General features: G+C 48.3%; 10 protein-coding genes across 10 annotated transcripts; 7 read left to right on the top strand and 3 right to left on the bottom strand.

The window, feature by feature from the left end:
- Positions 1-3,622: 3,622 nt before the first annotated feature.
- N7471_008923 (Mechanosensitive ion channel family) lies at positions 3,623-6,484 on the top strand (the record flags this gene model as incomplete). The annotated part of the gene is made up of 2 exons (XM_057281642.1): positions 3,623-4,252; positions 4,304-6,484. The coding sequence occupies 2 exons, from the start codon at positions 3,623-3,625 to the stop codon at positions 6,482-6,484; spliced, it is 2,811 nt and encodes a 936-aa protein (XP_057132525.1).
- A 499-nt stretch (positions 6,485-6,983) lies between these two features.
- Positions 6,984-8,472, bottom strand: N7471_008922 (putative Gamma-butyrobetaine hydroxylase subfamily; the record flags this gene model as incomplete). The annotated part of the gene is made up of 3 exons (XM_057281641.1): positions 6,984-7,356; positions 7,422-7,461; positions 7,518-8,472. 3 exons carry the CDS (start codon positions 8,470-8,472, stop codon positions 6,984-6,986), a joined length of 1,368 nt encoding a protein of 455 aa, XP_057132524.1.
- A 434-nt stretch (positions 8,473-8,906) lies between these two features.
- Positions 8,907-9,933, top strand: N7471_008921 (thiamine transporter TPC1; the record flags this gene model as incomplete). Its single annotated transcript, XM_057281640.1, has 2 exons — positions 8,907-9,146; positions 9,217-9,933. 2 exons carry the CDS (start codon positions 8,907-8,909, stop codon positions 9,931-9,933), a joined length of 957 nt encoding a protein of 318 aa, XP_057132523.1.
- A 295-nt stretch (positions 9,934-10,228) lies between these two features.
- Positions 10,229-12,022, bottom strand: N7471_008920 (tubulin alpha chain; the record flags this gene model as incomplete). Its single annotated transcript, XM_057281639.1, has 7 exons — positions 10,229-10,686; positions 10,739-11,242; positions 11,301-11,372; positions 11,436-11,523; positions 11,581-11,734; positions 11,793-11,851; positions 12,011-12,022. 7 exons carry the CDS (start codon positions 12,020-12,022, stop codon positions 10,229-10,231), a joined length of 1,347 nt encoding a protein of 448 aa, XP_057132522.1.
- Positions 12,023-14,007: 1,985 nt separating this feature from the next.
- N7471_008919 (PICOT family protein) lies at positions 14,008-14,936 on the bottom strand (the record flags this gene model as incomplete). Its single annotated transcript, XM_057281638.1, has 2 exons — positions 14,008-14,082; positions 14,139-14,936. 2 exons carry the CDS (start codon positions 14,934-14,936, stop codon positions 14,008-14,010), a joined length of 873 nt encoding a protein of 290 aa, XP_057132521.1.
- A 384-nt stretch (positions 14,937-15,320) lies between these two features.
- N7471_008918 (RNA exonuclease) lies at positions 15,321-17,483 on the top strand (the record flags this gene model as incomplete). The annotated part of the gene is made up of 1 exon (XM_057281637.1): positions 15,321-17,483. The coding sequence occupies one exon, from the start codon at positions 15,321-15,323 to the stop codon at positions 17,481-17,483; it is 2,163 nt and encodes a 720-aa protein (XP_057132520.1).
- Positions 17,484-17,972: 489 nt separating this feature from the next.
- Positions 17,973-18,490, top strand: N7471_008917 (Rieske (2Fe-2S) protein; the record flags this gene model as incomplete). Its single annotated transcript, XM_057281636.1, has 2 exons — positions 17,973-18,197; positions 18,248-18,490. The coding sequence occupies 2 exons, from the start codon at positions 17,973-17,975 to the stop codon at positions 18,488-18,490; spliced, it is 468 nt and encodes a 155-aa protein (XP_057132519.1).
- Positions 18,491-19,525: 1,035 nt separating this feature from the next.
- N7471_008916 (GMC family oxidoreductase) lies at positions 19,526-21,441 on the top strand (the record flags this gene model as incomplete). Its single annotated transcript, XM_057281635.1, has 3 exons — positions 19,526-19,868; positions 19,953-21,167; positions 21,227-21,441. 3 exons carry the CDS (start codon positions 19,526-19,528, stop codon positions 21,439-21,441), a joined length of 1,773 nt encoding a protein of 590 aa, XP_057132518.1.
- A 1,666-nt stretch (positions 21,442-23,107) lies between these two features.
- Positions 23,108-23,332, top strand: N7471_008915 (uncharacterized protein; the record flags this gene model as incomplete). The annotated part of the gene is made up of 1 exon (XM_057281634.1): positions 23,108-23,332. The coding sequence occupies one exon, from the start codon at positions 23,108-23,110 to the stop codon at positions 23,330-23,332; it is 225 nt and encodes a 74-aa protein (XP_057132517.1).
- A 542-nt stretch (positions 23,333-23,874) lies between these two features.
- N7471_008914 (MFS general substrate transporter) lies at positions 23,875-26,797 on the top strand (the record flags this gene model as incomplete). Its single annotated transcript, XM_057281633.1, has 4 exons — positions 23,875-23,953; positions 24,037-24,401; positions 24,470-24,512; positions 26,001-26,797. 4 exons carry the CDS (start codon positions 23,875-23,877, stop codon positions 26,795-26,797), a joined length of 1,284 nt encoding a protein of 427 aa, XP_057132516.1.
- Positions 26,798-27,204: the final 407 nt, after the last annotated feature.

Below are 27,204 nucleotides of genomic sequence, written 5' to 3'. Positions count from 1 at the left end.
TAAGCCTTTCTCCATAGTGGTGGCTTGATTTTACGTATTCAGATCTCGGCAAGCCAATTGGAGGCGGATGATTTTCCAAAGGCGTGTGTCGGAGCCCATCATAGCAGAGGTCCTGAGAAGCATGAGTTAGCTTTACCAAGTAGAATGGCATAGTGCCGACATACGTTGTCGGTGTAAGGAGTGTCCCGACTTTCCAACAAAGTTGATGACCTTCTATTTGTGCCCTGTGTGGAATACCTCGGCATGGGATCGATAATCGAAGATTCACTCTCGGGCGATGTAAATTGTTGCGAGCCCAGGGGTGAAAAGTGTGGATGGATTAGGTCGTCAAATTCAGTGTAATTAGTCGTACAAGGCCAACTAGTGACTTGAGATTGCGTATTGTTGGGATAAGACATTCCACGTGCCTCTTGAGTTATTGAAAGATCTCGATTAGAAAAACAGGGTATGTTGCGGGCCAACAAGTTCTCAAGTTTTGACTTAGTTTGTAACTATTTATGCCAGAGACAAACAGGAGACGAGTCTAGAACTACCACAAGCCGGTGGTCAAATACCTGTTCTAGCAATGGCAAATTGTTGTCCCTAACTCATGACCTCAACACTGGAGGTCTTGAGTTCTTGACACGAGCTCTTTTTTCGCCGATCAATACCATCCATTCAATGAACGAGGTAGCTACGTCTGTGTTCATCATCTGCTTGTCAGGTCTAGGTGATAGACGCGAGTTTACTGGTCACTTTGTGGAGGGGTAAAGTATTTTGACAACAATTATCCGGAAAAGAACAAAAAACCGATTAATTCAATATAACCGCCCTTGTCAATAGCTTGTGGCAGAAAAACAAAAATTGGCACGGTCGATCCACAAGGAATGGGAGTGCCTATTGTTCGCGAAGGATTCCACTGAATGGGTATCAACTTTAACACTTGGCTTGCTCTCGAGCTACAATTTCAGTCCGTCAAAATTGAACTTGGTAGTAAGCATTAGTTACTCAAACTAGATGTTTAGATATCTAGGGGATCTTGACTAGGAGGGAAGACATTTGACCAGGAAGCCCAAACACACTCAATCATGCAGCATGTCTCAAATGATGATGATTATGTTGGAGGCCCTAATAAGATTAGCCCATGGGGCGCTTGATATGAGGCATGCCAGACCGACTCACTGGCCCATGGTATATCGCCAACTGTCCTAAGATCAGTAGCTGGCTGGGTAGCCTTATTATTGCTTGGTATCTCATGCCATACCAATGATGATAATTGGGCTGTCCAGAAATTTGCAAGTGGGTTGATAGAAACACCCTCATAGGCGACATACACATACCGGATGTTGTGAATACGAGATGGGAATTATCAAACACCGGATTAGGATTGAAAAGCCAAATTCTAAATTCATGGTTTTGGGAACCTTGGAAGGTACATATGTACAGTAGTAAAGCCCCATTATAACGAATTAATACCGGCCCACCGATTAATCCGCCATGTAGTAATGGATTTCCCCGGTTCCTAGGTGGGCACCTGGAAAGGAGGGACGATATATGTGGGGAATGTTATGACTTTCTCTATGACCCGATTATCGCATAGGGAGTAGTTAGACAAGAATTTCTAGATATCTATCTTAGAAGCTTAGCGGTAGCCCTTATTGGCAGAAATCTGGCAGTACGACAATGTATGGACAAAATCATGAAGATATATTGAAATCTCTAACTAAAATGACAGGATTGGAATTCTCGGGGGAATTTCCACGGACATGCTTAGTAACGATAATATGCACTTTTGTATGGGATCTGCCCATTTGGCGGTCCCGCGTGTTTCCGGGTAAAATACCCTGTATTCAACCACATGTGCATGTATTCAACCCACCTGGGCAGTATTCGACACTTATTAATCACTTCCAAATCACCGCGGCTAAAGCTTACTAGTTCGCAATCTTTTAAGAGATAGATTAAAGAATCCGTCATTACGACCTATATTTCGACAATAGGGAAGGATATCTTTTTAATATAGCTTCCGTGAGGCCCCAAGTCCTAGCGAATTATTACTAGATCTCTCTTTTCATAGGTAGTATTAGGATCGGTGCTAGTCAAATTGATCTTACCTCCGACCGAGAAGAGAACTTCTAAGGAATCACAGGCGAGTATATTCTAAATCTCTTTATATACCCTAGCTAGTATAACGCTGAATTACGAGTGCTGAATCGACCCGTATGCCAAAAGAGCATACTACCTAGAGCGTTCCCCTCTTCAATATATAAGTGCTTCACAGCCACCTCCCACTTACGGAATCCCGATGATCATTCTATTAAAGAGTTGGGATTGGACACGGCTCTAATTACTCGCGAAGATCTAGTCCTAGACAAGACCTCGGTTAATGATATTCTGTCAAATGTCCAGGTTTACAGTTTTCTTTTCATGCATGGTACATGATGATCGCAACCGTGCATATGTGCACTATAGCTCGACCCAATAATTGTTCTATCAGAGCACAGAACAAGTGCCAAACTGTCGCGATGAGACACTCGATTCAGTGCATATTCAGTGCGTACATGAGAATTACAACGTCACTTAAATAATAGATTCGGATATATCGAATTTGGTTTTTTATAACGTCATGGTTGTATCAGATGTCAATAATACATTGTACATCCGTAGAAGGTAGACATTCTAGACGATTTCATACTGTTCTGTACAATAGTTAGTTAGTTAGTTACTATGTATGTTTGTACATGTATAGTTAGCCCCAAGTAACTAGTTAGTTGTTTATCTGACGCAGGGGGACTGTACAACATACCCGGAGGCGTTCTGGGCGTTCTGGGCGTTATCCATATCTCACTCTAAGCATAAAGCCATTCTAATAATACATAGTTACTATGTACGTTGTAGTGTTAGTATAATAATAGTGTAATACTAATATGAAAGTTAATAATGATTATATTTTAACGGGTAATTCCATTTTTCCTTTTATGCGCACAATTTAGACCAAAGACGAATGAGTCCACGATAAATCCTTTCATTGTCGCCACCTGGTGGATCAGGAAAACGTTGGCGGGCCGTGATGGGCCAGAGTGTCTCTAAGATAATTGGCAGTTGGTCTGCATTGCGTATGCAGAGATTATGTACTTGACCGAAGTTGAAATACTTTGTAGAAGTTGGAAAGGGTGTGTGTGTACAAAGTACCTTATATGTTAACTATAGACTATGTATAACACCCCTATATACTCCGTACTGCCTATATCTAAACACCCCTTATTCTCTCTTAAATTAAAATGAAATTAATCTCCCATAAATAGCCATAGTTTTATAAACTAATCGAGATCATCATAAAATCCAACTAATCCAGAAACAGTCCAAGGCCCAGACTCTGCACTGTTATGGGTCTTCCAACTCCACTTGATCATTTCTCTTCTCTCTCTCTCTCTCTCTCTCCCTCTCCCTCTCTCTCTGTGTGTGTGTCTCTCTCCCTCTTCCTCTCTTTCTCTGTATCTACATTCCCTTTTCTTTTCATTCTTTTCATTTTGGTTGCGGTCTTATTGAAAACACCCCTAATATATATCCCCCTCACCACATTCCAGTCCAAACCTCCCCGCCTTGACCGAATTCCCCTCATCATACTTGGCCTGGTGCCATTATGTCATCCCCCGTCGAGGAACGAAAAGCGTATATCGAACCAAAGGACAAGCGCAAGGAATCGGACATCTCTCCCACCTCCGATGATGGAACCTATGTGACCGAGCCCGACACCGATCGCGACGCGGGTCGCTTAAGGGTGGACACTACACGTCATGCTTATGATGATGATGATGATGAGCATCCGCCCATGCGCACGCCGTCCGCCCGCCGGGAGCAGGCTACTCGTCTGGACGATGACTTGATGCTCCTGCAAGCCGAGCGTATGACCTCGCATTCGACCGGCGCACCAGATGACGAGCATGACCGCAATTCTATCAATCGCGCCCGTTCGCGTCGCTCGGAGGCCGTGGATGAGTTCGATGAAGCTACAAACCCTCTGCACGAAAAGACCGCAATTTACAAACCCCCGGAGAAACCAAACACCCAGATTGCCGTCTTTGTGAAGAAGCTGCACCAGTCGAGTTTCCTCGTGCGCTACTTGACCTACATTGCGCCCATTGTCCTCATTCTCTTGATCCCGTTGCTGGTCGGCGCTCTCAAGTTTCCCAATTCCAGTGTTGGTGGTGTAGAATTGATGTGGTTTGCAATTTGGCTGGAAATTGTCTGGTTGACTCTCTGGGCAGGAAGGGTGGGTCCAATCTCAATCCCCATCATGACGCTTTACTGATCATTTTTTTAGCTTGTTGGCAAGTGCTTGCCTCCGATTGTTGGTCTTTTTGCGAGTATATTCACCAATAACGCGAAGAAGTGGCGCGACATGGCCAAACAGCTCGAGCTTCACGCGGCGCTCTTTTTCTGGTGGCTCGGCGTGGAGATCTCCTTCCTACCAACAATGAAAAACCATCATGTGGATGGTAATAAAGGGACCAGGAGTTGGGAAGACACGCTCAACAAAATCATCATTGTCATCTTCGTGTGGACTATCCTGAATTTCATCGAAAAGATCCTCATCCAGCTGATTGCAATCAGCTTCCATATGCGGACCTACGCGGATCGCATTGAAATCAACAAATTCCAGATCGGCAGTTTGACCAAGTTGTACGAATGGTCTCGGTCCACTCTGACTGAGAAAGATGATGCATTTGAGGAGAAGAACGAGGAACCGACTCCTTCGGGAGTCAAGACTCCGTTGCACTACGCTGGCCTGGCCCAGCGGAAGGCGAAGGGGGCCCTGAACAAAGTTGGAAACCGCGTTGGCGATGTCGCAGGCGCAGTAGTGGCTGATGTCACTGGCCGCACGGCGACTCGCAGCACCGATGCCTATCAGGTCATTTTGGCGCTCTTGCGAACTACCGGAGGCTGTCAGGTCTTGGCGCGTCGACTGTATCGCACCTTTGTGAGGGATGGCTTTGATACGGTTTTTGGTGGTGACCTGAAGGCCGCATTTGAGGACGGCGAGGAAGCCGAAGCTGCCTTCGCCATGTTTGATCGCGACATGAATGGTGATATTTCCATGGAAGAGCTGGAGGCCGTTTGCGTTGACATTGGCCGTGAGCGCAAGTCCATCACCGCATCCCTCAAGGATTTGGATTCGGTCGTATCGAAATTGGATAATGTGTTCATGTTTTTCGTGTTTGTGATCGTGCTGATTGTGTTCTTGTCGCTCATCTCGACCTCGGCCGCCGGTGTGCTCACCTCCGCGGGCTCTGCTATTCTGGCCCTGTCTTGGTTGTTCTCTGCTACTGCCCAGGAGTTCCTTCAGTCTGTTATATTCGTCTTTGTCAAGCACCCCTTCGATGTGGGTGACCGTGTGACCATCTACGGCAACGCTGGTGATTCCGGTCTTGGTGATGATTACTTTGTGAAGGAGATTACTCTTCTTTACACCGAATTCAAGAAGATGCAAGGCCATGTCGTGCAGGCGCCAAACAGCTACCTCAATGGGCTTTTTATCCTCAATCAGCGCCGTTCGGGCGCACTTGCCGAGGCAGTTCCAATCATTATCAAGTACGGCACCAGCATCGACCAACTCGATTCCCTACGACAGCGCCTCTTGGAGTTTGTGCGTAGTGAGAAACGCGACTTCCAGAACAACATCCTCACCGAAATGCGTGCCGTCACCGAGAACTTCTCGCTCACACTCAACATCGTCTTCTTTTACAAGTCCAACTGGCAAAACGAGGGTCTACGTCTGCAGCGTCGCAACAAGTTCATCTGCATGCTCATGGTCGCTCTCCAGGAGATTGGCATCGAGGGCCCACGCATGAACCTCCAGGGTGCCAAGTTCGACATTCCCTTCCATGTCAACCATGGCAATACACGCTCTGCCGAGCGGCAAGTCCCTATCGACGCCGAGGAGGTCCCGATCTCAGAAGTGTCTCACAACCTGCCAGAGAATACCGGAACCAGCAGCGGCAGCGCAGCCCGTCACCCGTCGATTCTCCGCAAGGGTATGCACACTGCCAACGCCCGTGCCCGCGGCCCGTCCGTCTCACAGCGCAAGCACGTCGACTTCTCCTTGGGCATGTCCAACATGGCATCCAACGATATTATGGGAGATGTGTTTGAAGATCGGGGTGTAGTCGTTGATGATGTCGTCCGTACCGCCAACCGCGATGCTGCAGAGCGCCGCATCCAGGAAGAGAACGAGGACGACGAGGAGCGCCGGAGCCGCACATCTTCTTCCCGGCATCGTCGCCCGTCCAACATGAGCGCTCCCTCCCATAATGCCGACGGTCGCCGGTCGACCGACGCTCACAGCTTCCGTAGTGGCCAGTCATCGCTCAGTCGCAACCGGTTTTTCCAACACCGCAGCAGCGTGAGTCACGATCGTGACGACTTGATGGAGCAGGGCCGTTTTGATGAGCCTGCTCCTCCCCCGCCGGCCACGGTCTCTGGTGCCAAGGAGCACCCATATTGATTCGTGATGCGATCATTTTCAATCTCGTCTATTGATGTCATATTCATTCACTGAACATACACTACTGTCATATTTTTCTTTTCTTTCCCCTTTTCATACAATTGTGACGCACCGTGTCACAACAGAACTATAACTTGTCTTTCTACCATAAATATATCCCCATATCGGCCTTGAAGCTCTTGTTCATTATTTTCTGGTGGCCTATTGATCATATATACGCATTCAGGTCCAGTCTTGGTGACTTGGCCAATAAAAACTTTCATTTTCTACCTGTTTTTAAATCCATTACATCTAGAGAGAAGGAAATGATGCCGGCCCTTGCGCATGATTCAGATATTGGGTTAATCAATCTTCGTCTTTTGAACTGCCTTGTGCTTTTTCTGTCCTTTCTTCTGAGTTGGTCTCGTGAACCTGATCAATCTCTGGTTCCCCCTCAATCTCTATTCGTTCCTCTTCAGCCACTCTCTTAGTCTCCTGCTTCTTATGCTCCGCTTCTTTCCTAGTTATTGTCTCCGTTGTTGGCCGCCAGGTCCCTCTCGGCCTTTTTCGTCCAAACATATGGATGCTGATGCTTACAGACAGCAAAGCGGGATAGCAGAGCATCCGTATCGACATATGCGCCTGCTAACCAGCGAGATCCCACGCTGGCATTAAATTGGCGGCGGGCATGAACGATTCGCCTGTTATCAAAGATGACGCAATCACCTGGGTTGAGCTTGAGCTCAAAGATGTGCTTTTGATTATCAATCATTGAAGTGAACTTCGCCAGGGCGTCTCGTAGCTTGTTCACAGGCGCAGCATCATGGCCTTTCCCATCGCGTGGTGGGATGGGAGATTGAAAGGGGGTGAATAATTGACATGGCGCAGCTCGCCTGTGTCGGAATCATGTTCAAAGACGGGCCGTTCGTTGTAGTATATGTGGTTCTCGTGCCTATACTCGTATCCCAGCCGCTGCTCGCGAAGCACTTTATACTCTTCTGGGTATCGCTCATTCATGAGCTTCGCAGCCGAAAATGTGTCCGCGAACAGCGACTCGCCCCCGAACACGAGTTCTCCAGGCAGTGGAGGAGCTGGTATCCCGGTGGCTCGTTCATATACATCAAATCCATGTGAAACCCAAGGAACTGGTTCGTATATGCGACATTTGTTGCCTGTGGAACAGTGCGCACGTCGAATGTTGATCCGTAAAAGGTGTTTCGTAGTGGTCCCATGCGGGTTGCAATAGCTTCAACCATCGATCGTGAGTCTGGAACTCCCTTTACAAAAATAAGGCCCAGACGCTGTAACTGTTGCATTGCTGTGGCAAATTTGGAATTATCGTCGACATAGTCCGGGTAAGACACCCAATGTTGCCTTTTGTCCATTTGAGCCCGTCCCCACAGGATTGGGTTGCAGTTCGCGCTCCAATGCTGACGATGAGTGTTGAAAATGGGGCTTTTTAGAAAATCACGATCCCAGGTTGATTCATGCGCAGTCTCAGACCCCCCAATGTCGTTAGCCCACCTAATTGAAAGCTTTTTTCCATCCCAATTAACCCAGCTTGGGGCAATGTCCTTGGGGATGTCACTTGTGCGGAACGAGCGCTGCTTCGAGTGTTGATCCTTGCACACTACACACTGGCATGAATCGCGCAGGTAAGTATATGGCAGTTTGATCGTTTTGCTTTTGTCCATATGCAAGTACAATTCCTCTTTTCCAGCCCAGATCGAGTCTTTTTTGCCCACTTTTAGGATGCCATCCGCACGGGCTTTTCTTCTAACCACGTCAGGAGTAGAATTTTGCACATCGCCCTTGGAATTGCTGGATTCTTTTGGTATAGGCAGTGGATGGTCGATTCTTGGGGCAACAGGTTCCAATTTGTCGTGAGAGTCTGGCTCTACATGGCTGTTAAACCTACTAGGGGCGGACGTCAAGTTACGCCGCGGGATAGAGTATGACAAGAGTCGTGGCAATTGCCAGAGGGTAGCTGAAGTTCGGAAATGATACATGAAGGGCCTGTTAACCAGTTAAGAAGAAGAGACGATCAGTCAAAGCGTAGAGAGGTGGGGGAAATCTACCTCGCCTCGAGGAGCACGCGAGACAAATGGAGGGGAGCTGTAAGTTACCTCGGCTTTAACGTGATTTATTTATGCCTGAAGGCATTACTCCCACCTGAGGCATGAATTCAATACCTTAGGCCGTTATTGCCACCTCAGGCCGCAATTGACACCCCAGGCAGGAATATCATTCTTCCTGGCATCGATGACATTCCCCGGGGCCAATCCCGGAACTTACGTAAATTGCCATTGACGTTGTTTTTGTTTTTTTATCATTCCAAGGCAGACTCAACAAATCAACATGGATCTTCATGCTTCAATTTTCTTAACTTAACCCAACCACCGTACAGACATCTCTAGTCTGTAAGAGAAAGTACTCTCAACTCATGTCGGCCGGAGGCGAGCATCTCAAAGATGAAGGCACCAAGCGACAGGTCGTATTGGCCGGCGGGATTGCAGGGCTGATCTCACGGTTCTGTATTGCGCCACTGGACGTTGTTAAGATCAGGCTGCAGTTGCAAATTCATTCGTTGTCAGACCCTGCGTCCCATCACAGTGTAAATGGGCCTGTTTACAAGGGGACATTGTCCACCATGCGGACGATTATGAGGCAAGAGGGAATCACCGTACGTTGAAAAAGATTACCTTACTTCTCGATATTGATGTCAATATCCTAACACGAATTTCTTCCCACAGGGCCTTTGGAAGGGCAATATTCCTGCCGAAATTATGTATGTCTGCTACGGCGCCATGCAATTCACCGCGTATCGAGGTACAACCCAAGCCCTCGCTCAACTCGGCTCTTACCGACTCCCCCAACCTGTCGAATCTTTCCTCTCGGGCGCAGTGGCAGGCGGATGTGCCACGGGGGTAACATACCCGCTTGACCTTCTCCGCACAAGATTCGCAGCACAAGGCCCGGACCGTGTGTATGGCTCACTGCGCGCCTCAATCGTGGAGATCGCTCGACATGAGGGTGTACCAGGATTCTTCCGGGGGTGTTCTGCCGCTATGGCACAAATTGTGCCGTACATGGGACTATTTTTCACGACATATGAGGCACTTAGACCAGTCATGACCTGGGATGCTCTACCGTTGGGCACAGGGGACGCCGCAGCCGGTGTGGTGGCCAGTGTCTTGGCTAAGACGGGTGTTTTCCCGCTAGACCTCGTGCGTAAGCGCTTGCAGGTACAGGGTCCAACAAGGACCCGCTACGTTCATCGCAACATCCCGGAGTACAAGGGCGTCCTCCAAAGTATTGCCATGATTGTCCGCACCCAGGGTGTGCGTGGTTTGTACCGCGGCTTGACAGTCAGTTTACTCAAGGCCGCACCAGCAAGTGCGGTGACAATGTGGACCTATGAGCACGCATTGAAAGTCCTTCAAGAGCTTGATGTCGCAGCTGACAGTTGAAGGGACTCTTCAACTTGTATCACTAGTAATTTTTGCATGGATCATTTGATGGTGTTATCACTAGAAGGTTTAAAAGTTGGTTGTACAATACGGCGAAAAGTCATATAATCAAAGGTTACACATAGACAAGACAATCTGAAAAGACCTCTAAAAAAGACATCTATAACGACTACAATAAAACTAGGTTTCATTTTTTTTGGATTTGATTCTTTTCAGGCGTGTTTTCATAACCTTTTCCGACTTCCCTCAAGATGAGTGCGGGAAGGATCAACAAGACAAGTACAGGGTCCTTACGTCAGTACTCAACCCCTTCAGGGCCGCTGTCCTCGGCCACCTCCTCGTAGTCTTTCTCAAGAGCCGCGAGATCCTCACGGGCTTCAGAGAATTCGCCTTCTTCCATCCCTTCACCAACATACCAGTGGACGAACGCACGCTTGGAGTACATAAGGTCGAAGTTGTGATCCAGGCGACTCCATGCCTCAGCAATGGCGGTGGTGTTAGAGAGCATACTAACCGAACGGTCCACACACGCAAGCTCATCGCCAGGGCGACGCACAGGCTTTTGGTAGTTGATGCCTAACTTGAATCCGGTAGGACACCACTCAACCAAACTGAATGTGCCCCTAGTCTTGAGGGCGTGGACAGCCTTACTGCAGTCATGGGGTACAACGTCACCCTTGTAGAGTAAAGCCACAGCCATGTACTTGCCCTTTCGTGGATCGCAGTTCACCATCTGATTGTTGGGTTCAAAACCTATGACAGTGTCAGAAGAAACACACCCCCCATTAGAATAGTATTCACGAACACTGGAAGGTGAGATCCTGGACCTTGAAACTCTCGTGAGAGCTGCGCCTGTTACTGATCACCGGAGCATACGAAATCAATGGGTAGTGGATACGGGGGTATGGGACAAGGTTCGTCTGGAACTCAGCCAAATCGACATTGAGTGCACCATCAAACCGCAAGCTGGATGTGATGGAGCTCACTACCTGAGCAATAAGACGATTCAAATGCTCATATCCAGGACGAGGAATATCCAGGTTGCGTCGGCAGATATCGTACACGGCGTCGTTGTCGACTAGGAAGGTACAGTCGGAGTTCTCAATGGTGCTGTGGGTTGAGAGGACGGCATTGTAGGGCTCTACGACGGCAGTCGAGGTACGGGGAGAAGGGTAGATTGAGAATTCCAGCTTGGACTTGCGCCCATACATGCTGGTCAAATGATCCAACAACAGTGAACCAAAACCAGACCCTGTGCCACCACCAAAGGAGTGGAAAATCAAGAAGCCCTGCAGGGAATCACAGTTCTCTATGAAGACATTAGCTAAGAGCCATCAGGGTTAAGGCTCGAGTTAGCAGGTTCCTACCGGCCACGTAACGAATGCTGTCAATCACGGCTCCAGAAATCTCCCTCCCGATGGTGTAATGGCCCCGAGCATCTGCCACATGTTAGGTTAGCTCCTCGGTTACCAGCTTTCACCTGCAAGTTGAAGTGTTCATACAGTTGTTTGCAGCATCTTCATTTCCACTGATCAGCTGCTGGGCACGGAAAAGATCACGGTAGGTGCCAGTGCGAATCTTATCGATGGGCTAGCACAGTTCATTCAGCTGGTGAGCCTTTTGACAACTTTGTGGTCCGTCACATACCGATGGGTCAAGATCGACGAAGATGGAACGGGGAACATATTTGCCGCTGGAGGTTTCAGTAAAGAAAGTCTCGTAAGATCCGCTTGTTGCGGCCTCGTCGGTAACATCGGGACTGATAAATCCATCAGGCTTCAGACCGTGTTCAAGTAGATACCTGTGATGCATCTTGATCAGAGGAGATGTCGGGGATACTAGACAATGAAAAGACCTACAGTTCCCAGGCGGCATTACCAAGCTGTGTGCCAGCCTGGCCAATATGTATATGACAGATCTGGTAGATTCAAGTCAATATTAGCGTTTCTTGGTTTGGTTTAGTTTTGGGTATCGAGTGGATGAGAGACAGTGTAGCCTGGTGTAGGGATGGAAGTGTATAGACAGTTCCACACCGTAGACACGGCAGCAGTCCGGTAGAGTTGTAGAGCATACATACCTCGCCTCGCATGATGGATTGAACTGACAACTGTCAGGATAAAAATAGGAATGAGGATTTTGGGGGGGGGGGGGGTGTGGGGAGAGAGAAGTGTTGTAAGAGAGAAGATGTTGGGGGCACCAAACAAGCTGATCTCTTTGACGTGGAAGCAACTCAGGTCAGACTTCCAATAACAATGCCAAATATTCAGCTGGAAACTCCCATCGCATTTGTCTCAACACATGCAGAGGTATAAGTATTTATTATGCACATTTAATATACATCCCCCCCCCAAATTGTTGCCATGGTCTCGAAGTCCCATATATATGATTAGACACCATTCATCATAATCAATGAAATGTTTCCCTATTACACAACTGCCCACATGAAAGGCTCGTCATTTAGCTCGCCTAGCATGATAGAAGGTCAGAGACTTAGATTGCGTGGCTGATAATGTCTGAGGTTAGTCACATTCCAAAAGGTCACCCTGCTTCATCAAGGCGACACGGTCAATTCGATCAATATACCGCAAGCGATGTGCAACGGAGATGACAGTCAGATATGCAGACTCCCGCTTAATTATGGCTTGCATCATGGCTTCTGTTTCCCAGTCCACAGTAGAATATGGCGAGAGTCAACAACATCATCCATAAAATGCTCGGATATCTCGGCATGTCTGCTGGTTGCTTCGTCCAATACCAGGATTGAGCTATTTATCGCCAACCCACGTGCCAGGTTAAGAAGCTGACGCCCCCCAGTGACGAATCCGATATCGAAAACGGCTGATTAAACCCTCCCCTAACAATCTTTTTCCATAGCCCTACTGTTTCAAGCGCTATGAGACATGCATCTGAAACGAGGTCGGTGGCGAAACTGCGGTCTAAAGTGAATCTCGGAGTTCCAGACATGAACACTTGATAAGACCTCCAGGGCTGTGTTGGTGATGACCCGCACAAACAATCCCCTGCAATATCTTTGCTTGAGGTTGTTTAAGCCGTTTTCACTACCTAGGTATATTCAGCTACAACACCAAAAATGGGGGAAATATCTAGATAAAAAAAGACATCTAAAAATAATATTTGAGAAGAGATCTAAGAAGCTTTTGAAAAGACTAAAAACAATTTTAGAAAGACTACAGATGAAATTAGTTTCATTGGCATGAATGAGCCCGGCTTGTGTTGTATGGAATGATCAAATATCGAGGTTTTTAGGCGAAAAGGCGTTAATCTCTGTAGAAATGCTGCTTTTAACGATTTAAACTTAGGTCATAAGGTTCATTGAAAGAAATATAGCAATTGATTGAATATACGAATGTGATACATATTGTAGTGGGGGACATAGTCCTCACTACGTATTAGCCTTGCCTGCCCTTCCTTTCTTTTTGCAGTTTGTTATGTAAGCATTGATGTACGGAGGTTATAAGTAGCAGATAGTTACAGATTAAGAATAGACACACTCCTACACCTCTCTGAATTCACTTCTTGGACTAACGTCCCAGTTCTCTGTATGCGCCGGTTGATATGACGCTGAATTACGAGTGCTGAATCGACCCGTATGCCAGAGAGCATACTGCCTAGAGCGTTCTCCTCTTCAATATGTATATTTTTAGTCTGGAGTGTCCCAAGTTCTCGATCCATGATCCATGCCTACATATGTACAACCAAAGGTAGTAAATAATGTACTCGTATTCTTGAAACCCCAGCCAAGCTTTAATGCAATAACTCAACACAGCCATTAGGGTACAAGGTAGGTTGAACTACCACTGCAAGCTTTTGAATAGGATGTGTTGAATGTGTCATGGTTAGGGATGATCTGTGACAATGGATTGGTTTGATTCGATGTTGCTTATTTCAATTTATAGCAAGGGCGTGTCCCGCAACAATGCGAAGGATATGATATGATCAGACATGCATATAAGCCGTATCAAGACAAAAACGTTTATCATTATGTTAAGACTTTTAGCATCTAGCCCCAGAGACAGGGGGGTCATGGGTATCGTGCAACGACCAACTAACCACTCAAGCAGCCGCGGTGGGCTTACTGACTGAGTGATCATTGAGGAAATCGGGGTCGCTGTTGATTTCCTCGCGGACCTGTACCATTAGGTTAATAATCGAATCAAATGACTAGAGTGGGAGGAAAAACGTACAATATCCAAGCCACCGACCAATTCTCCATTCACCCACAACTGGGGGAAAGTTGGCCACTCAGCATACTCCTTCAGACCCTGGCGCACCTCCTCATCGGCCAAGATATTGAAGAAACCGTACTTGACACTACGCTCGCGTAGAATGCCCACCAGCTGCCGACTGAATCCGCATTGTGGGCTGCTCGGGGTTCCTTTCATGAACAGCATGACAGATGCTGCCTTGACCAGTTGTTCGAGACGGGCAAATAGTGCCTCCCGGGATTGTTCGGGTGTCAGGGCGGGGGCAGATGCGACGGCGGTTGCGTTAGCCGCATCAGCAGAAGGGGGCTCAGAAGTGGTTACGGGTGCCTGAGTAGCAGTCAAGGGACCATCCTCACGAGGAACAGCAGACAGCGGCGGGGGAATGTTGGCTTTCACGCCGTCCATCGGACCGACGGCACCAGCAACATTTCCTCGGCCAGCGTGGCGCTCGACAGCGTCACGAACCTTGACGGCGTCACTTCCACTGATCGACTCTAAAATTTGGCCGCTACGTAGACACACAACGAAGGGCACAGCAGAGACGTCATACTCCTCCGAGATATCAGGTAGCTCCTCGGCGTTGATGCTGACAAACGAAATCGTGGGCGGGGCAGTGGCGGGGTATTGCGAAGCGAGGGCTGAAAGCACTGCGCCCATCTGCGCGCACGGGGCAGCCCATGGAGTGTGGAAGTATAGGACGACCAATGCAGAAGGAGATAGGGAAGAGAGATGCGATGAGAAGTCGGCCTCAGTGGTGATTTCGGTGAGTGTCGACATGGTGGAGTGTGTGTGAAGGGAGGATGAGACGACTGGAACTGATGGAAAAGCCCGGAATCGGCGATGAGAGGTATTATTTGAAGACAAGGTCCAACAAGTGTCAAGGTGAGGTCAAAGTCGAGAAGCGAAGAAGACGTGTCAGGGGAATGGCGTGATGGATACCAACAAAAAGCCCCCCTGCACGGCGATCCCAGATTTCCAATCTTCCGGTTATCAGATCGTTTGGCGTCTCTGGCGTCTGTGGCGTGCCGTTTGTTATATAAGCCGGAAAAGTCTGCGATACCGGGTAAGATATTCTCCGTTCTCCACGTGACCTTATCGCATAATCGTATCATCATGAATTTCTAGTGAATCCAGCGAGGAAACTACAAATCCGAAGACAACATGGGAAAAGATAGGAAGAGAAAGCTCAGCCCGGACGATCCAATTGGTCAACCCACGCCTCAGGGATTTGGTGTGGCCGATACCTTGTCCCGTCTGCAGAGCGATAACCCGAGCAGCGAAGGTTCGAACGGTAGCCATGCGTCGAAGAAGCGCAAAAGAGTTGATGGCGAGAAAGTCAAATACCCAGACCTCACATATGCCGATGGAAAATTAGTGTCACCTATCCGAATCGCCGATCTCCAGGGGTTGCTCCTCTATTGCTTCGCCGATGGCATTGCACCCCAATGGATCTCCATGAAGCATTCTGGCCATGTGCGCAAGGTGGTTGTACTGATGGTACCTGGCCTAGAGATGGGCATGTTTGATGGGACAATCTCTGTGCAACGAGAATCACCCACCGGGGAGCAAGAGACACAGGAGCCCCAGATGAATGCGCCGGGAGCCACCGAGGAGGTACCCAAAGACGAACACGCTGCTGATTACGAGCGATGGAAACAGGGCCTCCCATTGCCGGACCGCTCGCATCGCTTTAATCCTCGATCTCTCACACGCGAAAACCTCCCTGAACCACTTCAGCCCCTGGCCGACATGTTTCCCCATATTTGGCCTGTCAAGGCGCCAGGTGACAACAAATACAACAAGGTCCATTCGCCGCTGCAAGCGATTCTCATGTCCTCCCCCCCCAAGACCAAAAATGATGACTCCCGTGCGAAGGGCGCACGACCCGCAAAAGTCGAGAAAGGGTTCGTTCCGAAACGAACACCAATCACAGCCTTTGTCACTTCACGCGAGGATCTACTGGAAAACGACTTTATCTTGCATCCTGTTTTCTTCTCTTCCGATGACGAAAAATCCTCCCAGGTGGAGGCTCGTCAGCGAGGCGGGCACTCGATGGAAGATGGATGGGTAGATACTCAAGTTCCAACCCTGGATTCTGCTCAACCACCTGATGCTGAAATTGAAAGTGGCAGCGTCACTGTTGGTCGAGATGTTTTTGCGCTTGACTGTGAGATGTGTATTACGGAGGGGGGTCAGTCCGAACTCACACGCATCAGCATGGTCGGCTGGGACGGCGAAGTGGTCCTTGATGAGCTGGTCAAACCAGCACGGCCGGTGATCAACTATCTCACACGTTACTCTGGAATTACACCAGAGATGCTCGAGCCCGTCACCACGACCCTTCATGATATTCAGCAACGGCTCTTGACTCTTCTCACGCCGCGTGCGATACTCGTGGGACACTCCCTTAATTCCGACCTTACAGCACTCAAACTTGTCCACCCGTTCATTGTCGATACCAGCATCATTTACCCCCACCCCCGTGGTCCGCCACTCAAATGTAGTCTGAAATGGCTCACCCAGAAATACCAAAACAAGCAGATACAAAACGGAATGGCTGGGCATGACTCCATTGAGGATGCCCGTGCGGTTCTTGAACTTGTGAAGTTGAAGTGCGAGAAAGGCGAGCGATGGGGCACTAGTGACGTTTCCAACGAGAGCATATTCCGTCGACTCTCGCGCTCTACCCGGCCGAGTCATCTTCCTCGTCCCGGCGAGGAACGAACAGGAGCTGTGGTTGACTGGGGTAACCCAGAACGTGGGTTTGGTGCCCAGGCAACTGTCTCCATTGGATGCCGGGATGACGATGCAGTCGTCAGCGGCGTCTCCGCGGTAATCAATGGCGACGAGTCCAATCCCTCCATTCCTGGAGGTGGTGTTGACTTTGCGTGGGCTCGCATTCGTGATCTAGAATATCTTCGAGGTTGGTGCAGCCGTCTCCCTGACCCAAACAACGCCAACGAATCCACAACCCTTTTCCCTCCTCCCGAAGAAACTACCCCGACCACAACCGCTGGCAATGGGGACTCGACAGCTCTCCCACAGCCTGACGTCTTGGCTGACACTGTCTCCCGGACCGTCTCCAACATTTCGCGCATTTATGACTCTCTCCCCCTTTGTACACTTTTCATGGTTTATTCCGGAACAGGTGATCCACGTGAAGTGGGCCGTTTACAATCCATCCACAAGAAGCACCGCGAGGAGTTCCGGTCTGGCAAGCCGTGGGATGAGCTGACATACAAATGGACCGACGTTGAGGAGCAGGCTCTCAAGAAGGCTTGTGAGCGTGCCCGCGAAGGTTGCGGTTTCATGAGTGTCAAATGATTTGGCTCAAGCTACATATGCCTATCTTTCCAATGTGCTATGGGCCCGGATGATGATTGTTATCCGGCTTCTATCCCCCGTTGTATCATCCACACCTACTGTTAAGATGAACTCGATGTGACGTTTCATCACAATCGAAATAGCGAAAAAAAAGCTAAAGAGCATATAAACCAAACATGAAAAATGTTCCTTTGGCTGGTGCAAAATAGGCCATCTAACACCAGCTCTAGAAAGAGGAATTGATAAAATCCAAACTTCATCCCTATGTCATGTGAAAAATTGCCCAACGTAATCTGAAGTACAGCCTTGAAGTCATAACACTTTCGCTTATATTCAAGCTGCTAAGTTTCCCATCCTATTCTTATTTACTCCGTACTTTGTATATAGTATCCTGAATATTGGGGGTTGTGAAAGTCCCCACCGAAATTGGTGGGGCGGAAGTGGGAGATTTCTCCCGACACCAACCGAGACCAACCTCTTGCACTAGCAATGAATCCCTTCAAACGGGCAACTGCAGCCTGGCACCCGGTTGGCCTTGCGTCAGACTTCCCAAGCATCGACGATGACGCCCGGGTTGTACCAAGATGCAAGGCTTTCACTATTCCCAAGTCAAACGGCGCCATAGAGCGAGTCGAAGACATTGACCTACCAGGAGAACTGAAGGATCAAGTGCTGGTGTTCAAATACAAGGGCAAATTCCATGCTATTGATCATGTGAGTCAAAGGCTTCTTACAGTCAGAAGGATTGAGCTTATCCTCCCTAGCAATGCCCCCACTCGTCGTTCCCGCTTTCACGGGGCAATCTCTTTGATATTGAAGACTTTGGCATCGTGCTCAGCGCAGGTCTCACATGTCCAAAGCATGGCTGGTCATTTGATATATTCTCAGGACGCGCTGATCGCGGCAACTACACCCTCAAGGTGTGGGAGGTGCAGCTGCGCGACTCATCGTCACCTGGGAGTACGGACCAAGAAGTTTGGGTGAGGCGGAAACAAAGAATCGGTTAACACTGGCCACTCTTTCCTGGTCAATTATCACAAGAAGTGAACCCAGGCTGGGTTGACCTGAGTAGGGTCACAGCTACAGTTCGACACAGTGTTTCTCCTCACCGAAAAATATCTCCGAACTGGTCCAGATTCAATCTAAGCAAGGTGTCCACGCTACTCCTCGCCTCTCGCGTCTTGTCTATCCAACTGTCCATCTTGAAATATTCATATGGGTAGCCTCTCGGTCCTTGATTAGGATCTTGGCTTGGATTCGACCTTTACATCAACTCTGTGGAGCTCTGACAGTTTTACTCTTTCAATAATTGTCTGGAGCTCGAAGTCCTTCTCCGGAGGAAAGCTGGAAGTTTTAAGCCCAGGGAGAGAGAGGGCCAAAGAGCATGAAGCTGGTATTGGATATAGCATGCGTTTGTGCGGTTGTTTGTATTCGTTGAAATGCCTGATGCTTGTTTGTTTAGGCCCCGTGTAGGGCCTATAAAGGCCCAGTTTGTTCATGAGTAGAAGCGAAGGCATTGTTGATGCTCTATTGGCCAAATATACTATATATTCTGACCGACTGATCGAAGGCTACCAGCCTCTAGTGCCGTGATTGTATAGGGCTAGCCACATACGGGTTCGACCTCCTCGGTGTGTTGTACAGCTGGTCTGTACGTGGTGCATCTGGTTCATATAGCTTTCGTTTTACAATTACTTTACAATTTTCTCTTGTTTCAATCTTCCCTAATTCTTTTTTTTTTTTTCATATTCTTTGCGTTCGTCCTTCGTATCGTGTACTTTTCACATCAATATTCTACTGATGTATTTTGTTTCTACGTGTTGCACGTGGAGAATGGAGCCAACATTCCAACTGCCTGCCAGGCAACCCCCATGCCACTAGTGGGGGGTTGAATATGTCAGATTCCCGACGGCCCAATGCTGTCTAAACATTGTACCTACTTGGTAATCTGTGTACGTTGTACAAATAAACTCCACGTCTCCTTTCCGCAAGGAAGTATCCCTCTCCTTTTATCACTTGAGTCTCTCTTTCAGTCAGCCACCATGTTATTCTCAACAATTGGGTTTGCAATTATTTGGCTGTGTGCGGTGGATGCGAAGAACCAAGACGGCTCAACTTCATATGATTTTGTTATTGTTGGCGGAGGTACTAGCGGGTTGGTCGTTGCTAATAGACTTTCAGAGATGAGTGGTTTCACCGTGGCAGTGATCGAAGCTGGAGATTCAGTCCTCAAAAATGTTAACGTTTCTACCGTAACCGGCTACGGGAAAGCATTTGGGACAGAGATCGACTGGGCCTACCAAACTGAAGACCAAACATATGCAGGAGGATCGAAGCAAATTATGCGTGCTGGAAAAGCCATTGGTGGTACAAGCACTATAAACGGTAATTGACCACCCAATCCTGGACGTTCAATGTAATGAATCCGTGGAAATCTATTGCACCTATGCTAACTCTGGCTTCACATAGGGATGTCGTACACTCGAGCGCAAAAAGTTCAAATTGATGCCTGGGAACGGGTCGGAAACAAGGGTTGGAATTGGAACAACCTTTTCACATACTATAAGAAGTCAGAAGAGTTCCAGGTCCCCACATCAGAACAAGTTGCTCATGGCGCCGATTATTACATCGCCTATCATGGGGAACATGGCCCGCTCAAAGTCGGCTGGCCTCGAGCGATGACAAACAGCAGCGCGTTACCTAATGTTGATGAGACGTTCCAACAACTGGGCCTTCCCTACAATAGGGATTGTAATGGTGGTAGCATGGTGGGACTCACGGTCCATCCCAATACCGTTGACAGCGAGGCCAATGTTCGCCATGATGCAGCCAGAGCTTACTATTGGCCCTACCAAAATCGTCCTAATCTCAAACTGTTATCAAACACTTCCGCGAACAAGATCATATGGGCAAGCAATTCCAGCAGCGAGGCCGTTGCAATTGGAGTTGAAGTTACCGGGGTCAATGGAGTTGAGACGATATACGCTTCAAAGGAAGTAATTCTCTCGGCTGGGTCCCTCAAATCACCTATGCTTCTGGAGCTCTCTGGTATTGGAAATCCCGAAATTCTCCGTCAGCTTGACATTCCTATCCAAGTCAACCTTTCCGCTGTTGGTGAGAACTTGCAGGATCAGACCAACAATGGGTTCTCTTATGAAGGGAACGAGTTCTGGCTTGGTTCGCCGACCTTTTCTGTTCTACCATCAGCTGGTCACATATTTGGTGACAATATTCTTGCTGTTGCATCTCTTGTCAACTCAAGCCTCGCAGAATATGCAAAGAAAGTATCGGAACGCTCCAACGGTGCCGTCCAAGAAGCCAATGTTCTAGCTGCTTTTCAACTTCAGCACGATCTAATATTCAAATCACAAGTTCCATACGCGGAGATTGTGTTGCTTCCTATCGGAAACTCATTTCACAGTGAATACTGGCCTCTTCTTCCTTTCTCGAGAGGAAGTGTTCACATAAAGTCCACAAACGGCTCCCAACCTCCTTCTATCAATCCCAATTACTTTATGTTTGGACAGGATCTTAAAGCTCATGCTGATGTGGGTCGATATATCCGCAAGGCATTCAGTACCGCCCCCTTGAGCAACCTTGTGGGAGAAGAATTGGCACCAGGACAGAATGATGTTCCAGAAAATGCCTCAGACTCTATATGGGAGGATTGGGTTAAGTCAAGATGTCTGTATTGTCTCTTCGCATCAAGTTAGAGCTTGAGAGGATTTACTGACCCCCTTCAGATAGATCGAACTTCCACCCAGTTGGCACAGCCAGCATGCTGCCTCGGGATAAAGGTGGCGTTGTCGACTACAAGCTTAGGGTTTACGGGACTAAAAATGTTCGAGTGGTTGACGCTTCTGTCCTGCCTTTCCAACTTTGTGGTCACTTGACCAGCACCCTTTATGCCGTGGCCGAGAGATCGGCTGACCTGATTAAGAAGCGATATATATTTTAGGTGAACTTTCTCGAATATAGGAGGGCAGTGGTCGAGATTATGTCACTGGTGACTACTGATAGTAATCCCTTTACTCAATTCTTTCTTAAAATACGTACCTTGACTTTATTCCTTTGTGGTATTGATGGCTTTAAGACTACCTACCCGCTTTATAAACTACTGTACAGGTATGGCCCTCGTAGCAGCACACAATTTATGCGTTACTACTTTGTACCTTCGCATTCTTCCAATCTCAACATCATTAACTCCGCAAATGATCCATCTATCTCTATTATTATCAAGCTCGAAAGATTCACAGCAGTCATTGCCACTATCTCCCTTCTACGTTACATACTCCCCAACCAATAAATCACTACTCCACAATATCCAACATCGCTAATCGCCTGGCAACATCGCTCATCCCAAATCCCCGCCAAACCTGCATATCGTCCGGACAAACCTCCAGGTCCGGGTTGGGATCATTCGAGGCATCCCGATCCGCCATGTAGAAGCAAACCCCCGCCTCGCTGACGAGGTTAGCTCGATCTACCACAACCGCCAGCGCGTGAAAGGGCGTGCGGAGAATTCTCTGCGTAGCGTCCAGCGATTCTTTGGCTAACTGCGGGGATACGCGATGCGGTGCGGGAGGTTCATCCTCGCATACGGGGAAGGTGTGTAGGGCGCCGATTGGGAGGTTGGTTTGTTGGTGGCTCTGGGCTTCAGTGTGGGCGGGGCGGATCGCGGACCAGGAGTTGGATTGTGTGATGCAAAATTTCAGGATAAGGGTTTATTTGTTAGGAGGTGGGAGAGTAGTGCAGTTGTGAAGAGCCAAGCGGTGCTCTTGGGGAGGGATAAGCCGGAATTATTAGGGAGATAGGCGAGGAACGGCACGTATACGAGGTACTGTATGTCCGGGTCATTTTCCTCCGGGGTATTTGTAATGGTTACGATATCCCCATCCTAGGATACTTGGAATGCGGGATCAAGAGAGAAGTCTCCTACGGACGTTTCCTGACCTAGCTGTTCGTGAAGGTGCTCCTCTGGTGAAAGTTTTCGGTTAGTTGGATTGCCCTCGTCCGCGTTTAGCGAATACTGAAGCGAGGGATGACTAGCGTTGAGAAAGACATCGTTTATGATCTAGCCGAGGTCAATCTGACATATGACGCGCTCGGTCGACAATTCAAAAGCTTCCGGCGATAGATCCCCCTTAGAATTTGATGACCTATGCATTTTATCAATATGGCTGCGATTATTAGAAAAGTAGCGGTTGAAGTATAGTAAGTCGGGGCCTTCACCGGCCTTAGCGAGCTCGTCCCAGTCCTTAGTACAGCCATCCGATAGCTATGAGAGCGTAGTGGAATATAAAAGGTAACGGGCGTATCGTCGCTAGGAGGGAAGAACTAGGGAATTAAAGGAGGTAGGTGAGAAGCCCTCGATCGGTGTTACTGCTTACGGTGGGTAATTTAACGCCGGTGATACTCGATGTAGGCGAATGTATCGGGCGGGTAGTAGGAGTGGATCTCGAAAAGAGGTTTAAGTTATTTATACCTTAGACTGTGCATAAGGTATTCGCGGAGCTGTTAGTGGTCTATATCCAAAGGGACGAGGCTGTAGACCTATATTGGGACCAAGTGGTTGGGGTCCACTCGAACTCGATGAATTGCTCGAGGACCACACGGTAACCCAGATGGTCGGATTAGTTGCGCACCTGCTGCCAGCCCCCTCAGGCATTTTCGTATACACGGAGTTTTCGACTGTGGAGTCCGGGGGCTGGTTGGGTTACGATGACCTGGAAGCAGTTGAGGCAATTGAAGAGATGGAGCACGCAGTGGCAGATGTCGGTTGGTACGTGCGGCGATGCGGGCTTGTTCTGATACGGCTCACTCCCGTGCTCGGTCGGGGCTATGACTGAGCGATGGTGTAGGATGTCCCAGTAGGGGCCAAATATCTAATAGGTTGGGATCGGCGTGCACAACTGGTTTCATATTGAACGAGAAGCAGTTCCACTGATTTCTGGGAGACTTCTGCTATTTCAATCTATAGCGAGGTGGTGATATTATCGCCGAGACAGTCAGTTTTGACATACGGACTAGATCTCTTGATTAGTATTTTCCTGGGTGGACTCCGAGGGATTTCTGACTTCAGGGCCCGTGAATCTGATAACTCAAATCAAGTGCAAAATGGCGACATGCAGGTTCTGTCACAATCGTGAAAATCTTAGTGGGAGTGCATCGGTGCATCGGCGTGCTTGGTATAAAATGAAACTTCTGGTATATAACAACCGCTCGATTCTCACAAGTGGTCTTTTTGGTAAAACACATACCATTAAGAATCCTTGTAGACGTTTATTCTTAGTCCCATTAACCATTAAGAGTCAGTCATAAAGATATGATCGTGTTTCCCCTTTTTTATTTATTCTTCATCTCATTCCTTTCCGGTACTCTTTCTAAAAACATGTCGGAAGAAAAAGGCGTAACTGAATCCTCACCTGTGTCGGCCATCACCGACGAACATCTTGCTCGAAGAGCATGGAGTAAGTTGTATCCTCGTTCGAATGTCGTTCACTGGTCAATGCTGATATCTAAAATTGAAAGGCGACCTGGGAATCCCCCCAAGACCCTCACGATCCTTACAACTGGCCTTCCATTCGAAAGATTTCGGTCGCTCTTATAGTCTCGCTGGGTCAACTTGTCACCCTAATGTCCACCAGCATGATGGCCGCCGCCTTGACTCAAATCGGAGCTGACCTCCATCTAAGCAGTACAGCTACTCAAATTACTTTTTCCATCTTCATCCTAGGGCTCGCCTTTGCTCCTTTCTTAATTGAAGCTCTCTCTGAAATGTACGGGCGACGATCAATATGGATTGCCAGCAATCTGTTCTATATCTTGTGGAATGCAATTTGTCCGGTCAATTCCTCGGTCGGGCTCATGACGGTCGGGCGTTTCCTGGCTGGATCAGGCGCCAGTGCAGGTATTACGGTCAGTTCCTTGGTTAATTCTGTGTACTGTGAACTGTCTACTAGGAATAATAGACTGACGCCCGTTAGCTCACGGGTCCCATTCTCGCGGACATGTATCGGCCGGAACATCGTGGGCGCTCTCTCGCAATGGCCACTTTCATCCCCTATATGGGTCCCGCCCTAGGACCCATTATTGGCGGTTGTACATCACCTACCATATGTTGTTACCCACTCCACTTTTTTCGACTCCCCATGCAAAATATATATATCACTTTCACAGTATATAGCACCACCATTATATGGTCTATAATATTATAATTAAATTTGAAGCTTGCTTAATAATAGCACAATAAAAATTTCGCTTAATATTTTGTATAATAACCCCTAGCCTTCCGTACTGCCCTTAAACGTCTACCCATACTTAATATTAGTGCATCTATCTTCGACTGAGGTAATGCGTTCTATACAACCACCAGGCATTTTTTAAAATTAAGCCAGTCTGCCTTCGATCTTCCCTGGTCAATAAGCTCTGGAAAGATCTCAAAGAGTTTTTATTTTAACCAGCGCTAGACCGGTTCAATCGGGTTTAAATCGGGTGAGTATGCGGGCTAGTCTTCGACGTATACTCCGTGAGTTTCAAACCACACTTTCGTGTCCTTCGCTAGATGAATCTTCGCGTTATCTTGCTGAAATACTATCCCGGGTGTGTAGAATGGTAGCAGACCTTTTTCGAGCGTTTCTATATACGATTTTATAGTATAACCCCTCCCCGAAGGCGAGTCTTCGTCCCGTTCTATAATTATTAATTCTATTCGACCTCCAAGCTAGATTACAGCCCAAACCATTTATAAAATATCTTTAACGTGAACCTTTACATTTATAAGATATTTTCGAAGGCCCTCCGAGGTCGTACGGAAGCACTATTGTGGTCCAAAGTTCGAGGTTCGTTGCACCGAACACTCGTCCGAAAAGATCCACGATTAGAAGCTTTCCCGCTACCATTTTCTTGCGAATCTTAGCCGTTTCTTAGCAAGAGGAGGCTTAATTAGAATCTTCTGTCTCGATCGCCGTTTTCCGAGTCCGAATCGCTTTAAAATTCGACGTATAGTGGAGGGTGACGGATACTAAGCTATAGTAGCACTTAGCTGTTTATAGGTCCAAAACGGATGCCGACGTGCCTATAAATAGAGATGATGGCACGCGCTCACTAATAAGTGAGGGACGGCCGCTTTTTTCGCGATTTTCAAGCTTTTCGCCTTCCGAATAGCGCTTAAGCGTATTGAAGATTGTCTTGCGCGTACAGCCAAAATCATTAGCTAATTGAACCTGCGTTGCACCATTACTATGAGCATATATAATAGCTGACCTTTGTACAGTAGAAAGTTGCGCCTTTTTGCTAATTTTCGGTCCTATTTTCATTGAAATCGGAGCAATGTGGGAGGTGTAGGAGGGAAAAGAAAAACGTGAATTGGTTGTTGGGCAAATATAGTGGGGTGGGGTGGGTAACTACATTTGACTAGTATCTGTATCTCCCAGCATCTGCAGTGGGGCTGGCTGTTCTGGATTCTCTCCATGTTCGACGCAGTCATTGTGCTGGTCGGCATTTGCTTTTTGCCAGGATGCTACAGCCCGGCACTGCTTCGGGAGAAGGCAGCCCTCCAGCGCCGCAATGATAGCAATGCTGTTCCTCAGAGTAAACGTACATTCATGCTAGACAAGGCCTTTTATCAAGACCTCGGCACCCGGCTGGGGGCCAACCTCATCCGACCGCTCTGGCTCCTTGTCTACCGCCCGGCCATCCAGGTCATCGCGCTGATCATGGCCCTAAACTTCGCCATCTACTGCCTCCTGCTTTCCACCTACGCCACCCTCTGGATCGAGCGATACGGCGAGTCCGAGACCATCAGCAGTCTCAATTATATTGCCATCGCCATCGGCACCATCGCCGCCTCGCAGGTGGGCGGGGCATTGATGGACTGGATTTATCGCGCCTTGAAGGAGCGGCACAACGGTGAAACCACCCCGGAGTTCCGCGTCCCGTTCCTTATCCCCGGCGTGATCCTTATTCCCGTGGGCATCTTCCTCTACGGCTGGTCAGCGGAGAAACGACTCACCTGGATCATCGTTGACGTCGGCACCGCCATCTTCGTCTGGGGCAGCTTCATGTTGGCCCAGGGCATGATGGCCTATCTGCTGGACGAGTTCGAGCACGCAGCCTCCGCGAATGCGGCCGCACGCATGTTGTCTAATATTCTGGGCTTTGTCTTTCCTATCTTCGCGCCGAGCATGTATGCGTCCCTGGGGTACGGGTGGGCGAATAGCGTGCTGGGATTTATCTTTGTGGCGGTGGGCCTGCCTATCCCCATCCTTTTGTGGGTCTATGGACCACGCTTGAGAGCTATTGGACGGACATAGTGCTTATGTGCTTTTTGGGGAGTGGAGAAGAGGGCTCTGTGTTGCCTAGAACAAGAATAGTTGGGGAACGAAATATATAACGCCTGCTTGAATCTCTGATTTTCCCTAGTTTATCTGTAGTAAGATATAACAAGCAAAACCAAGAACCCCCCTGGCCCGCCGCGGCATTGGGGCATAGCGGGCTTAAAGGGTCTTGGGTCTTGCCGGACTCCGTTATCTGATCCGGCCCCCATCGTCCCACACGGGTCCAGAGTCCTCCGAGTACTCCGATTGGCAAAGAGATTCACTTTACAATATACTATGCAGTTACAGTAAACTATAGGCCCCTACGCCATGTATTTCATAGGATGACCATACAGCTAAGCCGAGAATATTAGACTGCGTATTATCACACGTATGTTGTACTA

This window comes from Penicillium samsonianum (genome assembly GCF_028829775.1).
Source record: "Penicillium samsonianum strain IBT 33392 chromosome Unknown utg000005l_segment0_segment0, whole genome shotgun sequence".
Classification (NCBI taxonomy): domain Eukaryota; kingdom Fungi; phylum Ascomycota; class Eurotiomycetes; order Eurotiales; family Aspergillaceae; genus Penicillium; species Penicillium samsonianum.
This window is presented reverse-complemented; position numbering and strand designations above follow the sequence as displayed.